Consider the following 15,178-nt stretch of genomic DNA (forward strand, 5'->3'; position numbering starts at 1 on the left):
ATATTTTCCAGCAACAAAGCCTCTCCACCAAAGATTGAAGTGCTACGCCAACTCTGTTCAAGAGACACACCAAACAGTCTTAGGGATATTACATTTGATCTTAATGTAATAAAGCAAGGAGAGTAAACTGAAATTCCTTTTGCTTTGGTGGACTTTAGTTTAAAAAAAAAAAAAAAAAAAGAGAACTCTTCCATAGGCCCCGTGTTGTCCCCTAGTCCCCCACTACTTGTAGGATAGATACTAGTTCCACAAAAGAACCAGCCTAATATAGAAAACACAAGAGATTTTCCCAAAACCACAGTATGGATTTAACAAACCTTAAGTGTCTGTACAACACACGAACACCACTGCAAGCTTGATCGCATAGTAATCTTCTTTTCTGCCTCTCGACAGTGAGCCACAGCATCCTTCAATCTTTTATTTGAACGGTAGAGCTCTACTAGCCTGATATTTACATAGACATCATCTGGTCTTGCATAGAGTTCTGACTGTATCAGATCAAAAAGCTGATTCCATCCATCTTCACCTTTACAATCCAATAACTGTTCCTATTAAAAACAAAGGCAGTGCGTTTTTAGCATCTCATTTTCCATTTAAATTTTTTTTTAAATCACTGACCACATGACAGGACAGTTTCCTTTATCATTCCCTACTCTTAGCTACCTGATTATGCATAGACCAAGTGGTTGAGAGTATGTCAGGTTTTAAGACATTTATATATGAAATGAGAGTTTGTATAATTTGCTAAGACTTAATAGCATTATTTGAGATTTTTTTAAAACTATTTTTTAAATATTCCTTTATTGAAGTAAGTGCACAAGGAGTCTCAGAGAACCCTGTCAGATCTAATAGGATTTTGGTTTTACAGAATATTATTTTCATTATATTCCTATTCTATACCATTGTATCTAGTCAAAAATTCATTTTTGTTAAAGCAGAGTTAACTTTTAAAAAAGACAGACGATTTGAACTACATTATTGCTGGCATACATTAAAAAACTAATGCATTCATACACAAGTCAGACCACAGATGCTTAGTTACCTGAAAAGATCAAACTTCATTACTCCCATTCATAAGAATGGGAGTGAAGATACAGACCCCATGTTGGGAAGAAAAATGCAGCAACAAAAAGTTATTTAAAAAGCAAATATTTATCCAAGTGTTTATTCAAGAGTACAGAAAGTAGGCAACTAGCCAAATGCCATCAAAAAAGCTGCTACATTTCTGCACACTAATCCCTCAGATAGGAAAAGCTACACAAGAAAGTGTCTGTGATGGACTTCTGACATTTAAGTGAAAACAATATTTTTATAGATCTATAATCAATACAGAGTTAGGGATTCTAACAAATTGAGATGTCCACAACTGTTCCCAGAAAACACAAAAACAAATAAGCAAAGTGAGAGAGTTGCTGAGGTTGAGCCTGGTACTTGCTAGGTAGTCAGCCATAAAACCAGATCAAAAAATATATCACTAGACAAAGAAACCAGTAACAGTTTAAAGGTCTGCTACTTTGCTACTTGTCAGAACTAGAAGTGCTGTCATGGACCAGGAAGTTCTCCCTACATCAAGTTCTGAAGGAACTCAAATATGAAGTTTCAGAACTAACTATGGTATGTAACCTATCATTTAAATCAACTTCTGTACCAGACGACTGGAAAATAGCTAATATGATGCCTATTTTTAAAAAAGGCTCCAGAGGCGATCCCAACAATTACAGGCTAATAAGCCTAAATTCAATACCAGGCAAACAAACTATAGTGAAGAACAGAATTATCATACACATAAGTGTACATGAAGTACATACTTCATATGTTGGGGAAGAGTCAACATGGCTTTTATAAAGAGAAATCATGCCTCACCAATCTATTAGAATTCTTTGAGGGGTTCAACATACATATGGATAAAAGCAATCCAGTGGATATAGTGTACTTAAACTTTCAGAAAGCCTTTGACAAGGTTCTTCACCAAAGGCTCTTAAGCAAGGTAAGCAGTCATTGGATGAGGGAAGGTCCGCTCATGAATCAGTAACTAGTTAAAAGATAGGAAACGAAGGGTAGGAATACAAAGTCCGTTTTCAGAATAGACCAGTGGTTCCCAAACTGGGGTTTTCAGAATGTTACAGGGGGTGCGCCAGAAAAATTTCACTAATGGCACCCAGAGGACCCTGGGCATTGGAGGCAGCAGGTGGGACCCGGTTGCAGGGCAGACAGCCCAAGCCCCAGGGAGAGTGAGGCAGGGCAGTTGGGGCTGGCAGCCAGAGCCCTGCCCCCGTGAGCAGGGGAGCCGGCCGCCCAAACCTCAGCGCTCCGCTCGGGACCTGCAGTCCGAATTCAGTGGAGCTCAGTTGACTGGGGCGGTCAACGGGGTCCAGCAGCAGGAACCCCATGGAGTGCGGAGGAAATTTAAACTTAAATCCCTGGAAATATTCATTTTTAGGAGGGGGCTCACAAGATTTCACAATTTAGTGAAAGGGCTTTGCAGGCTGTTAAAGTTTGGGAACCACTGGAATAGAGGTAAATAGTGGTGTCCGCCAGGCGTCTGTACTGCAACCAGTGCTGTTTAACATTCATAAATGAACTGGAAAAAGCGATAAAGTGAGGTGGCAAAATTTGCAGACGATACAAAATTACTCAAGATACTTAAATCCAGAGCGGACTGCAAAGAGTTACAAAGGGATCTCACTAAGCTGGGTGACTAGGCAACAAAATGGCAGATGAAATTCAATGTTGATACATGTAAAGTAATACATATTGGAAAATATAACCCCAACTGTCCATACAAAATGATGGGATCTAAGTTAGCTGTTACCATTCGAGAAAGATCTTGGAGTCATTGCAGGTAGTTCTTTGAAAACATCTGCTCAACATGCGGCAGCAGTCAGAAAAGCTAACAGTATGTTAGGAATCAGCAGCAAAGCGATAGCTTAAAATAACTGCATGCATGTTAGAACTTTGTAATTATAGCACACCTCAAAATTTCAGTTTACCTTCAGTCTGTAAACAGCAGGGCTTCCAGGGAAGAGTTTAGAAGCTCTCTCAACCCAGTATTTTGTTCTTCCATCTGTAACATCATTGTCACACAATAATTCCGCAATCTTCAGTACAAGATCTTTTTGTGTTGGGTTCAACTCCACTGAACGCTAATATTTCATCACCACCACAAAAAAACCAAACAGCTGTTATTTTTGTAGTTAGTATGAATTATGAAGAATTTCAGCATATAACTAGATAAACAGAACAAAAAACTACTCAGAAACACTCATCAGTACGTACTTTTACAGTTTTAAGTGTGCAACGAAAGCAGCTTCAAAAATCTGTTATAGTACTACACTTCGCAAGATGTATTGGACATGTTTTTAATAAGCTTATTTTTCGAAAAGTTATTAGGTGAAGAAACACATACTGGTAGTTTTACACCTTTATATGCTTATGGAATAAGTCAGATCAATGAGTTTTGGTCCTGATTCTGTAACGCAGTACTGTAATGCAGTTTACTAGCAATTGGAATACACACCATAAAGTTATAGGGATCCCTGTTAGGAAATCCCAGGGCAATCTTATTTTGCCTTATTTTGAAAAGTATTCTACCAGCCTAAACTCCCTATTAATCAATTTTCAGTGTGGGAAGAAGTTAATGGTCAGGTTTCTTAAAGATCAGCTCTAGGACTGATACAGTATACAGTTACTTCTGTTTGAATTTTCTTTACACTTATCTTAGATATTGCATCAATAGTGAATTTCCTCTATTTCTTTCCATGTTTTTAATTTGTGCATTTGACAGTACTGACCATAGTCAATTTTGTTTTCCCACGGCTAGCAGGTTAGTTTCCTTCTTTGGTTTTGCTGGTCTTTAACACAGCACCAGGGAAGAGAATACACATTTTGAGAGTGAGAAAGAGGAAAATATAACAAGAATCACAAAAACCTGTCACACAAACTCAGTGCTGCAAGAAAATGAGCTAAAGGTCTTATTACAATTCATTAAAGGGTTAGATATTTTTATGAATATACAGTTAGATAGGATAAAGTTCATAAGGACTAAATCCTCATGCTTTAGAACATAAGCCAGTCAATCACCCAAGATTAGAAGTAAAAATTCCCCCATAGGCATGTTATTTCTTAACTGTTCATTTGAGGGAGGGTAAGGGGAGACGAAGTGGGTATTCACCCATGAAAGCTTATGCTCCAATATGTCTGTTAGTCTATAAGGTGCCACAGGACACTCTGCCGCTTTTACAGATCCAGACTAACAGGGCTACCCCTCTGACACTTGGTAAGGGGAGAGTTATACCGGTCCCTGAAGCAATAGCCATTGTCCAGATCCAGATCAATCACTGGTATGATTCGTGACTATTTTTACAATGCACGTTAGGTGAACTAATGTAAGACCCAAACCTGCTTTTCTACAGATATGCCAGAATGTTTACCAATTAGTAGAAGAATTTTTTTCCCCAGAGTTAACTTAACATGTGCGGAGGTCCACAGGTTATAAAACTGAGTCTTTCTAGTAACTTAAGCTAGGAAAGAGAAATAAGTGACACTAAACCCTTCTGGGATTCGTCCATAATTCAAGAATCACCTGATTTCATCATTTTACTTCTTACCTTATAGCAACCCACAGCTTTTTCTATGTTATCTTCAGCTTCATAGAGCTGGCCCAGAAATTTGTGTGCCTTGGGATCTCTCTCTTGTACATTAAGGTAAGTAGATATGTATCTGTAAGAAAGCAGTTACCATATCCCTATGTAAGGAATAATTCTGAAACAAAACCTGAAACAGACAGTTAAACAACGTAAATAGTTCACTGGTGCTCTGGACTCTGAGGGTGAAGAGCAAGCAGTGTGTTTAGTTCCAGGTATCTGTTCTGGGGTCTCAAAAAAAATTAACCAACATTATTCTGATATGAGCCATCATTACCTGTTTGCCAGAAAATGTGTGTGTCTAATAAGGGAGACTTGTGATAGCGAATCACTTAGAAACAGTAACTTACGGAAACTAAAATATAAAGTTCTGCTATGCTGTTTGAATGACAGCTGTCTAAATAAAGAACACTTTTCAGTCCCTCATTTCCAATTTTCCTTCAGGTTTCCCCATTAGTGATTCAATGGATTTGTATCAAATAAGTGCTATCAGCACTGTCTGAAAATAACAGTTTTGATCATTCAGTATTAGGCATCAGAAATTGCTTTGTAACAATACCAGTATCCATTTAATTTCTATAGCAGTAAAGCTCTTTGGAAGACAGAACAACATATACTTTACCTTTTAGCAAGTTCATACTCTTTCGCTTCATAATAGAGTTTAGCAAAAAAGAATCCTTTCATTGATTTCTGGAGGGGAAAAACATTAATGATAAATAAGCTTAAAATATTTAATGTCTATATTTTTGACCCAAAATGGTTTAGACAAAGTTCCCAGTTAACATATACTATATTAAGTGATTAAACTTCAGACACATCAGTTATCAACCCTAGTCCAGTTTTTCATTTTGGTCTGTAATATTCTCCCCCATAACATCTTTGTAGAGAAAGACCTAATACCATACTGATGGTGTACATTTGGGAAATTACGGCTACCCAGTGAACCAGAGAAATTCATTCCTTGGTTGTAATAGGAGCACTTCTGACAGGCAGCTAACAAAAACAGTGAATGGGAGACAAGATGGGGTAATTTTGGTCACAATACAATACGCTTACTGCTGGAAAAGCTTGTTACACATCCATCCACCAGTAGGGAGATGATTAATTTCTTAAATTATACACTGCAACAAGTCTGTCATCAAACACTGATATTTAACTAGGACACAGGAATCCCATAGTATTCCCAAACTACACTACTCTTGATTACTCCCTGATAGTTCTCCCCGAAGGGAAAATTTCTGCTTGTGTCACAAAGATATAGTTGTGGCCTGATATTAATACAGATGTTCTGCAAGGGAAGGGAGAAGCAGCCAAAAGTACTTTCTCTCCATTCTACCACCCACTGTATCTCTAACAGTAGAAGATCATCCTTGTGCCTCAAGAAAAGTACTTGTGGCACCTTAGAGACTAACCAATTTATTTGAGCATAAGCTTTCGGGAGCTACAGTTCACTTCATCAGATGCATAAAGTGGAAAATACAGTGAGGATGTTTTTATACACACAGACCATGAAAAAAAGTGAGGATGTTTTTATACACACAGACCATGAAAAAATGGGTGTTTATCACTACAAAAGGTTTTCTCTCCCTCCACCCCACTCTCCTGCTGGTAATAGCATATCTAAAGTGATCACTCTCCTTACAATGTGTATGATAATCAAGGTGGGCCATTTCCAGCACAAATCCAGGGTTTAACAAGAACGTCTGAGGAACGGGGGGGGGGGGGAGAGAGGAGGAATAAACAAGGGGAAGTAACCTATTTCCCCTTGTTTATTCCCCCCCCCCGCCATTCCTCAGACATTCTTGTTAAACATTCTTGTTAAAGTTTGTGTGTGTGTTTTTTGGAGGGGGGTGAGAACCTGGATTTGTGCAGGAAATGGCCCACCTTGATTATCATGCACGAAGTGAGCTGTAGCTCAGGAAAGCTCATGCTCAAATAAATTGGTTAGTCTCTAAGGTGCCACAAGTACTCCTTTTCTTTTTGCGAATACAGACTAACACGGCTACTACTCTGAAACTTGTGCCTCAGTTGCTCCTGTACAGAACTGCTGGAGCAGGAACATGAGTGAAACTGACTAACTCCTGTCATGGCTGCTGTGGAGCAGAGAAACAGGCACTTCTTGAGAAAAGAAAGAAGAAAACGGAGATGAAGAGTAACAAAAAGGAGGGGAGACGAGAAAACGCAGTGAGGCTGTATCTTTTTATTTAATGGCAGAGCATCAGCTTGTGACTATCGAGATCCTTTCTCCCTGGACCAACAGAGGTGACATACACATGCAGATACTACAAACTCAGGCATGAAGGGGAAGGAACGAACACTTTATTTATTTCTCTAGCAACTCATTCTGGTTAAGTGGAAGACCAACACTGACAGGATAATGAAAAATCCAACTCCAGATCTTCTAGGTGAGAGCGAGTATCACTTCAAAACAGAGTTGTTGGTGAATGAACAAGATTAAAAGGTAAAATGGAAGTCTCTGAAAAGTCTCAAAGAAAAAAGGTAAAATCAGAAGAGGTGAAAGATGCAGAGAACCAAGGAGGAAATAAAGGACACCAGTGAAAGCATTCCAAAAAGAAGTGGGTAAAGAATGACAAAATAAATGAACTGCTAATTAAACACTAAGTTTTGATTTTTGTATTTTTTGCTACAAACTTAATTTCACTTGAAACTGTAGCAAAAAGAAACTAAGCAAACATGCAACCCTTTTTATCTGTATGACGCTGTAGGAGAATGGTTCAGAACATACAGCCAGAAGCAGCTGATGGAGCCAAAGTCACAGTGAAAATCCACGATAGATCCCAATCTCTGTTTAAAAGGATATTTAGTGCAAAAGTTTATCCCCTCTTTGGGATTTGGGACTTAAAGACAAAATAAATCCCAAGGCAAACTTGTAAACTTCTTGGAGCACAGACCAAAAAATCTCTGCGCTCAAACGATAAAGTGCCCACAGAGTATGGAAACAACTGATAATTGCTCGTTTTTCCCTCAACAATTAATTCAGCCAACAGTAATTTCTACTCCTCTATCAAGGAAGACAGAAGTACAAATAAACATTTTAGATATAATGAAGTTTTGGACTTTTACATGCAAATTGGGTCCAGCCATCAGCTACTAGCAAGCCTCTAACATGGCACCAACTGGAAAGGGCCAAGTACTTCTCCTTCCTACTCCTTTCAAAAACATATCCATCAATGCTAACAAAACCAAGCTAAGATCCTATCATATTTCTACTGGAAGTCCACTTAACTTATTTCTGAAATACTGGCATCAGCTCAGGAATCTTTACATTTTCTCAAATGTTTTAATAGCACCTGTTCATAAAAGGATTGTATTGTGTATCCCTTCCCATATTCACAATTGGGAAACATCCTTGTGTCAGCTACAGCAATTGCTTATTAGTGAGTGTGACACTAGAAAGATTCAATGTATTTTTAGTTTTCTTTAATGCAATTCAGGACCTGGAAACAAAGAGAGCCAAAAATCACATGACCAACCAGATCTCTGCAAGCCACCAGCAAATGCTCTGAGGAACACTGGTGGTCCACAAACCACAGGTCCAGAACCACTGTATTAACAGCAAATGAAGACAACCCAAATAATTATCTATAAAGCATGTAGGAACAAGGTATTATTGGACACCGAGTGCTTCTCTGGAAAGTGGATGAACTATTGAGGCAGAATTAAGAATGGTAAGAATTTCTTGGTTTGTTTGTATCATTAAGTTCTCAACCACAGTTAAAAGAAAAAAGAAAAAAATACAACCTTAATCACATTTAAGATCCAGGACAAACATAAAATGACCCATTACATTCTAAGCAATTCCAATCCCTCAACTTTCTCAAATCACTCATTAGATATTAAATTTCTCTGTTTCAGCACAAAGATTATTTATTTTTGAACAAAAGCATGCATTTTAATTTTTTTACTCTTTAATAAGACATGCTTAGTTTTTAATCTTCTCCATAAATACTATATTATTGGACAAATGTGTTTGATAAGTTTGAAATGGTCTGGTGAGCCACATTTCTTTACAATTTCAAGGGATAGTTCATTTCAGTCCCTTCTTAATTTTACAATACAGGACAAAGGAAGAATGAGAAGTACCTATTTTCCATTGTTTACTTTGTGTACTTACTATACAATCAGCTACACCATTACCCATATAAAGTCAGCATTCCCTGTTTGCGTGGGTCTTTCGCACAGTGAACAGGAGCAAACATTAAAAAAAGTGTGATGTAACAACAAATATCTGTTAGGTGTAACTTTTAAATTGAATAATTTGTTGACATGGTCTCTGTTGTAAAAGGCATCTGAATCCTATGACTTCCACAATCAACAAAATCTCTGCATGCGTATTTCAATGAGATAGTAACAATACTGTGTGCACAAAGCCTGCCTAAAAAGATTATACATTAAACACACTGATGTGCCTACAAAGCAGTACATAACACTGTTAAATTTCCTGCCACTACAATATAGAGCATTTACTAATAGGACTAAAACTACAGAATAAGTGTTAACAGTCAGGTTTTAAGCATTAGATTGATCTCTGGCTTTTCAGAATTAAATGCCTATGTTAAACTATATCTGTGTGACCACTGGTGATCTGGAGAGCATCTTCTGGGGTCTGCAGAGAGATAACTGGTGACGCAGAACTAGCTATAATTTTCATTTCTAAAGTGCATTACCAGATAAGAATGTAATGCATTTTCAGCTAATTCCATGTAAACAATTGTGATCGTTGCAATGGGGTTGTTACAAGCCCATGAACAAGCAGGGAGCTAGGTCAGCCACTTTTTATTAAAATGTGATCCACGTTTTGTGAAAAAAAGTTTGAGCCCATGAATTACTGCCCTACAGATTAATAACTCTGAAAGCTAAATTGCACGGTTTTTTTTTTTTAGAGCAATACCAGTGTTTCAGACAAATCAAATCTGCAGCATCGCATTAGCGACTTAAATCCTTTCCTTAGCAGAAGCAGCAGGGCGAGCTTCCCTGCACGATCCCATCGCTCTCCCCCAACTCAACCGCGGACGGACAGACGAAGGGCTGAAGGAAAAGCGCCCACAGCCCAGAAGATGGCTCAGACCCGTCTCGGTTAGACTCCGGGGACCCGGCTGCTACACTCTCCTCCCAGCCTTGGCTACAGCCCCACCCCCACCGCCAGGGCAGGGGCCCGGCCTTGCAACCGGCCCGCAGAGCGGGGGGCCCCGCCCACACCGAAATGAGGCCAGGCCAACGACGTTGGAAGCCGGGCTCCTGTCAGACACGGGCCCGGGACTCGCTGACCCTCCCGCCTCCCTGTCGCGGGCGGGGGCCCACCCCGTGGGGCCCCGCCGGTGCCGGATCGGGGCAGCCGCCCTCCCCCAGCCGCCCCTCGCGGGCGCCAAGTCCCTTCACCCCACCGCCACCGGGCGCCAGCGGCAGCCCGCGCCCCGCGGCGACCCCGGCACCCGCTCCCCGCCGACTGACTCGCCCCGCTCCCCGGCCCTCGCTCTTGGGGAACAAGCCGCCGCCGCCGCCGCCGCCCCGCAGTCACCCGGGCGGGGACCGACCGACCGACCCCCTCCCCGCCGCGGGCCCGGCTCCGCTAGCGGAGCTCGCCGGGGACACCGGCGGGCCGCTCACCTCTTTGGGGGAGGGGGCCGCGGCCTGCACGGAGGCGATGTACCGCTCCACCTCGGCCTTGCTGCGCCTCATGGTGGTGGCGCGCGCAGAGCCGCTCGCTGAGCGAAACGCGAAACGCCGCCGCGAGCCCCCCAGCTCACGAGCCGCACTCGCGCTGCGCCCACGGGCGTGAGAGTGGGGAGGGGGACGCTCGCGTGCGTAACGCGGCGCGCTACGTCTGTGTGCGTCGTCACCGCTTGCGGAAGCAGAAATGACGTATATCGGCTGGGCCGCCCCTCTCCTGTCCTGAACCTGGCCCTGGCCCTGGCCCTTCGCCTCTCTCCGCGCTCGCGGCGGCGCGTTCCTTGGCCAGTTTCACAGTCCCCGGGAGCCAATCGCAGCGAGCGTTTGGGGTGGGAGGCGGCGGGGGGAGAGGGTGCGCGTGCCCGGAACCCACGTGTACAGCTGCCAACCGCGCTTGCTGCTGGACAGTGTCAGGGAGAAGGGGGTGGGGGAGGGGAAGGCCAAGGCCTGTCACCTCTGGCTGGCCTGGTAATAGTGTAAACCGGGGAGGGGGGTCGGGCTGGTGCGAAGAGGCGGGCGATCAGTTGTTGTCCGTGGCCACTGGCGGCAGGACAAGACGTGAAGGGGACTCAGTCTGCAGCCAGGGAGGTTTAGGTTAGATCTGAAGATAAAACTTTTTTTTAACTTTGAGGGAAGTTGAATTGTGCAACAGGCGTGGGAGGGCGGTCCTGGAGTCCCTGCCGGGGGGGGGGGGGGTGTGTGTGGCCAGGTTGGACAAGCACCTGTCAGGGGTGGCCTAGGCTAACTCAGTCTTGCCTCAGCGTTAAGGGGCTGGACTTACGTCCCCTAAAGCCAGTGGTGAGCTGGAGCCGGTTCCGGTTGTTAAATTTAGAAGCCCTTTTAGAGCCGGTTGTCCCTCACGGGACCTGCCGGGGGCGACAACCGGTTCTAAAAGGGCTTCTAAATTTAACAGCCGGCCAAAAGTGGTGCCTTAGGTGCTGACTCCATGGGTGCTCCAGCTCTGGAGCACCCAAGGGGAAAATTTGGTGGGTGCAGAGCACCCACCGGCAGCTCCCCGCCCCACCCCCGGCCCCAGCTCACCTCCGCTCCGTCTCCTCCCCTGAACGCGCCGCCCCGCTCTGCTTCTCTGCCCCCCCCACCCCCAGGTTTCCCGTGAATCAGCTGTTCGCGCAGGAAACCTGGGAGGGCTGAGAAGCAGGCGGCGGCTTCGCACTCAGGCCCAGGAAGGTGGAGGCGGAGCAGAGGTGAGCGGGGTCGGGGGGGGGGCGCGACGAGGGCCGCTCGCGCTGCAGGAGGTAACCCAGGGAGAGGGAGGGGAACTGCTCCCCGCCCCAGCTCGCCTTCGCCTCTCTGGGCCTGAGTGTGAAGCTGCCGCCTGCTTCTTAGCCCTCCCGGGCTTCCCGCGTGAACAGCTGTTTCGCGGGAAGTCGGGGGAGGGGGCGAAGCAGAGCGGGGCGGCGCGTTCAGGGGAGGAGGCAGAGTGGAGGTGAGCTGAGGCCAGGCAGGGAGCTGCCAGTGGTGCACCCACCAAATTTTCCCCGTGGGTGCTTCAACCCCGGAGCACCCAGGGAGTCGGTGCCTAAGGCGCCACTTTTGATGTGATCGGTGGGGGGAGCAGTCACTGCCCCTGCTCCCCCCCTAGCTACACTCCCCCACCCCTAGGAGCCAGAGGGACCTGCTGGTACTGGATGCTTCCTGGGAGCCGCCACAGGTAAACGCTGCTGGGACTCCTCACCACCCAGCAGGTCCCTCTGGCTCTTAGGGGCGGGGCACGGTGGGCACCCACTGCGGTGGCCCACAAGACCCTCCTGCCCGGTTCTGGGGGCAGTCAGGGGACGGGATGGATGGGGCAGGGGGTCCGGGGGAGGGAGGCGTCAAGGAACGAGGAGGGTTGGATGGGGCAGGAGTCTCTGGGGGTGGGGGCGGTCTACGACCCCCTCATGGGGTGAGGAGGGAACCAGTTGTTAAGATTTTGGCAGCTCATCACTGCCTAAAGCCCTGCATTTCTACGATACAAAAGGGATGATGAGAGGCTGGTAGGACTCATGGGAACTCTGTGTCACAGGACCGTGTTTCGTGCATCAGATCAGTATGCCCAGTAGAGATTTATTTCTGTGACGTCATTTGTTTTCAACTGTGGCCATCGTCATCTTCAGTTAATATTCTTCTGAGATTCGAATTTATACATCATAGGATTAATCCTCAGACCAAGCCTATGATTGACTACCTGGAGCCATTATGATGTATTTATCATGAGTCCAAGCTACTTCTATAACTGTATAACTGTTTCCTTCAGCTCTCTCTCTGTACAGCACCCCGACCAGCAAAATTATCCAGGAAGAAATAGGAGTCCATTTCCTTCTTCCTTAAAGCCAGTATTAATACATGATCCCATAAGACAATGGTTCTCAATCAGGGATATATGTCTTCCTAGGGTACACAGGGTCTTCCAGCTGGTACATCAACTCATCTGGATATTTTCCTAGTTTTACAACAGGCTACATAAAAAGCACTAGCAAAGTCAGTACAAACACATTTCATGGTAAAATGAGAAAGTAAGCAATTTTTCAGTAATATTGTGCTGTGACACGTTTGTATTTTTATGTCTGTAAGAAAGTACTTTTCAAGTGAGATGAAACTTGTGGGTACAGAAGACAAATCTGACTCCTGAAAGCGGTACAGTAGTCTGGAAAGGTTGAGAGCCACTGCTGTAAGAGACCCTAGGAGCATATGTCAGATCAAATAATAATCAAAATTTGGGGTGGGGGGATACAACCTACCATCTATATGTAAAGCAGGTGAATTGTAACTGGGAATATGAAAATAAGCCTCCTTTAGGAACTTGTTTAGATGTTTCAGATGGAGCCCTGTTTGTTCCTGGTCCTCGAAATAGGATGAGGAACAACAGTTGATGTGGAATTGGTTGTAGTGCTCTGAAGTACATGATTAGAGCTCTACCACATTCAGGGCCATGAAAAATTCGTCACGGACCGTGAAATCTGTATTGTAGAGGGTAAAATCGCACAAAAGACCAGATTTCACGGGGGAAACAAACATTTCTCAAATTGAGCGTCCTTACCCAAAAGGGATTTGCATGGGGGTCACAGGATTATTTTAGGTGGAGTCACGGTCTTGCCACCCTTACTTCTGTGCTGCCTTCAGAACTGGGTGGCCAGAGAATGGCGGCTGTTAGCCGAGCGTCCAGGTCTGAAGGCAGTGCCCCGCCAGCAGCAGCACAGAAGTACGGATGGCGTGGTATGGTATAGCCACCCTTTCTTCAGTGCTGCTGCCTTCAGAACTGGGCAGCCGGAGAGTGGTGGCTGCTGACTGAGGGCCCAGCTCTGCAGGCAGCAGCCCAGAAGTAAGGGTGGCAATACCCTACCATGACATCCTCTTAGAGCCTCTTACTCCACCTTTTCATGTTCTCTGTATGTATGTATGTATCTTATCTTCTTACTATATGTTCCATTCTATGCATCTGATGAAATGGGCTGTAGCCCATGAAAGCTTATGGTCAAATAAATGTTAGTCTCTAAGGTGCCACAAGTACTCCTGGTTTTTTAGGACTAAATGGGAGGTCAGGATATGCCACTGACTTTGTACATGTATTATAACATTTACACAGTACCTTTACCACACAGTGATATCCTCAGTGATTCCCAGGTCTTTTTCCTGAGTTGTTACAGTTAACTTAGAACTCAATAAGTGTATGGATTTAACTTACTTTTCAATGTCTATTGCCTTGCATTTGTCATCAGTGAATTTCATATGGGATCATGCTAGCCATTCACTAGCTTTGTTTGGGCCCTCTGAAGTTCCTTGGTCTTTTCTAGTTTTGATTATAATTTGTAAGGAAGATAAATGTATTCTGCATAATTGTTAAATGTCAAACGTGACCTGTGTGCTAATGTGAAAATGTGTGGTGACTGACTGTGTTGGATGGGGGTTGGGTGACATTCAGGTGTAAATTTCAAAACTAGGCTATTTTAAATTATTTTGGCTAAGAAAAGTTAGCAAGTATTTTATTTGGAACATTTCCTAGACGATTCAACTATCCACTGAACGGTATCTGAAATTTAAAAGCTAAATTAATTTATTAAAGTGGGAAATAGAGGGACTGTAGTTCTGCTTTAAGGGAAAAGTACAGTAAGGGAAATACAGCCTTAACTATGGAGTCAGTTTCGGTGTGTAGCACTAGTAAGGCAAAGAGAACATATACGGGGTCTCTCACCTCCACAACCAAACATTCCTTTAAGAAAAAGTCAGACAAGTTATATTCTATAACCTTTATTAATCACACTGGGAAGCTTACCATTTAAACCAACTAAGGGATATTTTTTCTTGAAGATATGAAATGAGACTTTAGTTGGTAGAGTATAATCCTATACAATCTGTTTAGATTGCTATAGTAAAGGAAAAAAAGGTTTATTAATTTTGTTAAACAAGTTTGCCAAACTACTGCACCTTTATAGAGGAAGGGAAAAAACCCTAGATTCTTTATGATTACAAATGAATAGCATAAGACTTAGAAGTATGTTATAGGGAATTCTGATCAGTTTGGACCCAGTTCTTCAAGACTGACACAAAAGTTGAAGGTGCTCAGCACCTTCCAGGATAGACTGTTTATACAGACACTCACTGGTGTAAAAGTAACATTCAGAGATGAGCGAGAATTATTTCATGTACTATTAAAAAAAATTAATTGAGTCTAGAAGCAAAATAATGTATTTTTTAAAATTCAGGTGTTTTCAAATTCGTAAAAACAAAACGAACAAACTTCATACATTCTATAGAGCTGAAGTAGTTAAAGCATATTATCTCTTATAATACCTGGTATATGTTTTCTGCATAAAAATATAAAATAAAAATAAAACTGTATATAT

The 15,178-nt window shown here is 43.4% G+C and overlaps 1 protein-coding gene across 1 annotated transcript in view; it reads right to left on the reverse strand.

Moving 5' to 3' along the window:
- RGPD4 (RANBP2 like and GRIP domain containing 4) overlaps positions 1 to 10,427 on the reverse strand; it is a 64,849-nt gene extending 54,422 nt beyond the window's left edge. The window contains exons 1-5 of the mRNA XM_084619031.1: positions 10,272 to 10,427; positions 5,266 to 5,333; positions 4,608 to 4,719; positions 2,991 to 3,143; positions 318 to 548 (exon numbers count right to left, since the gene is read on the reverse strand). Of these exons, the coding sequence (XP_084475157.1) occupies positions 318 to 548; positions 2,991 to 3,143; positions 4,608 to 4,719; positions 5,266 to 5,333; positions 10,272 to 10,343 (636 nt within the window). The 5' untranslated portion in view covers positions 10,344 to 10,427. The remainder of the gene's footprint in view (positions 1 to 317; positions 549 to 2,990; positions 3,144 to 4,607; positions 4,720 to 5,265; positions 5,334 to 10,271) is intronic.
- Between the last annotated feature and the right edge of the window lie 4,751 nt (positions 10,428 to 15,178).

The sequence above is a fragment of the Lepidochelys olivacea genome (genome assembly GCF_965140295.1).
Source record: "Lepidochelys olivacea isolate rLepOli2 genome assembly, chromosome: 1".
NCBI classification, from domain to species: domain Eukaryota; kingdom Metazoa; phylum Chordata; order Testudines; family Cheloniidae; genus Lepidochelys; species Lepidochelys olivacea.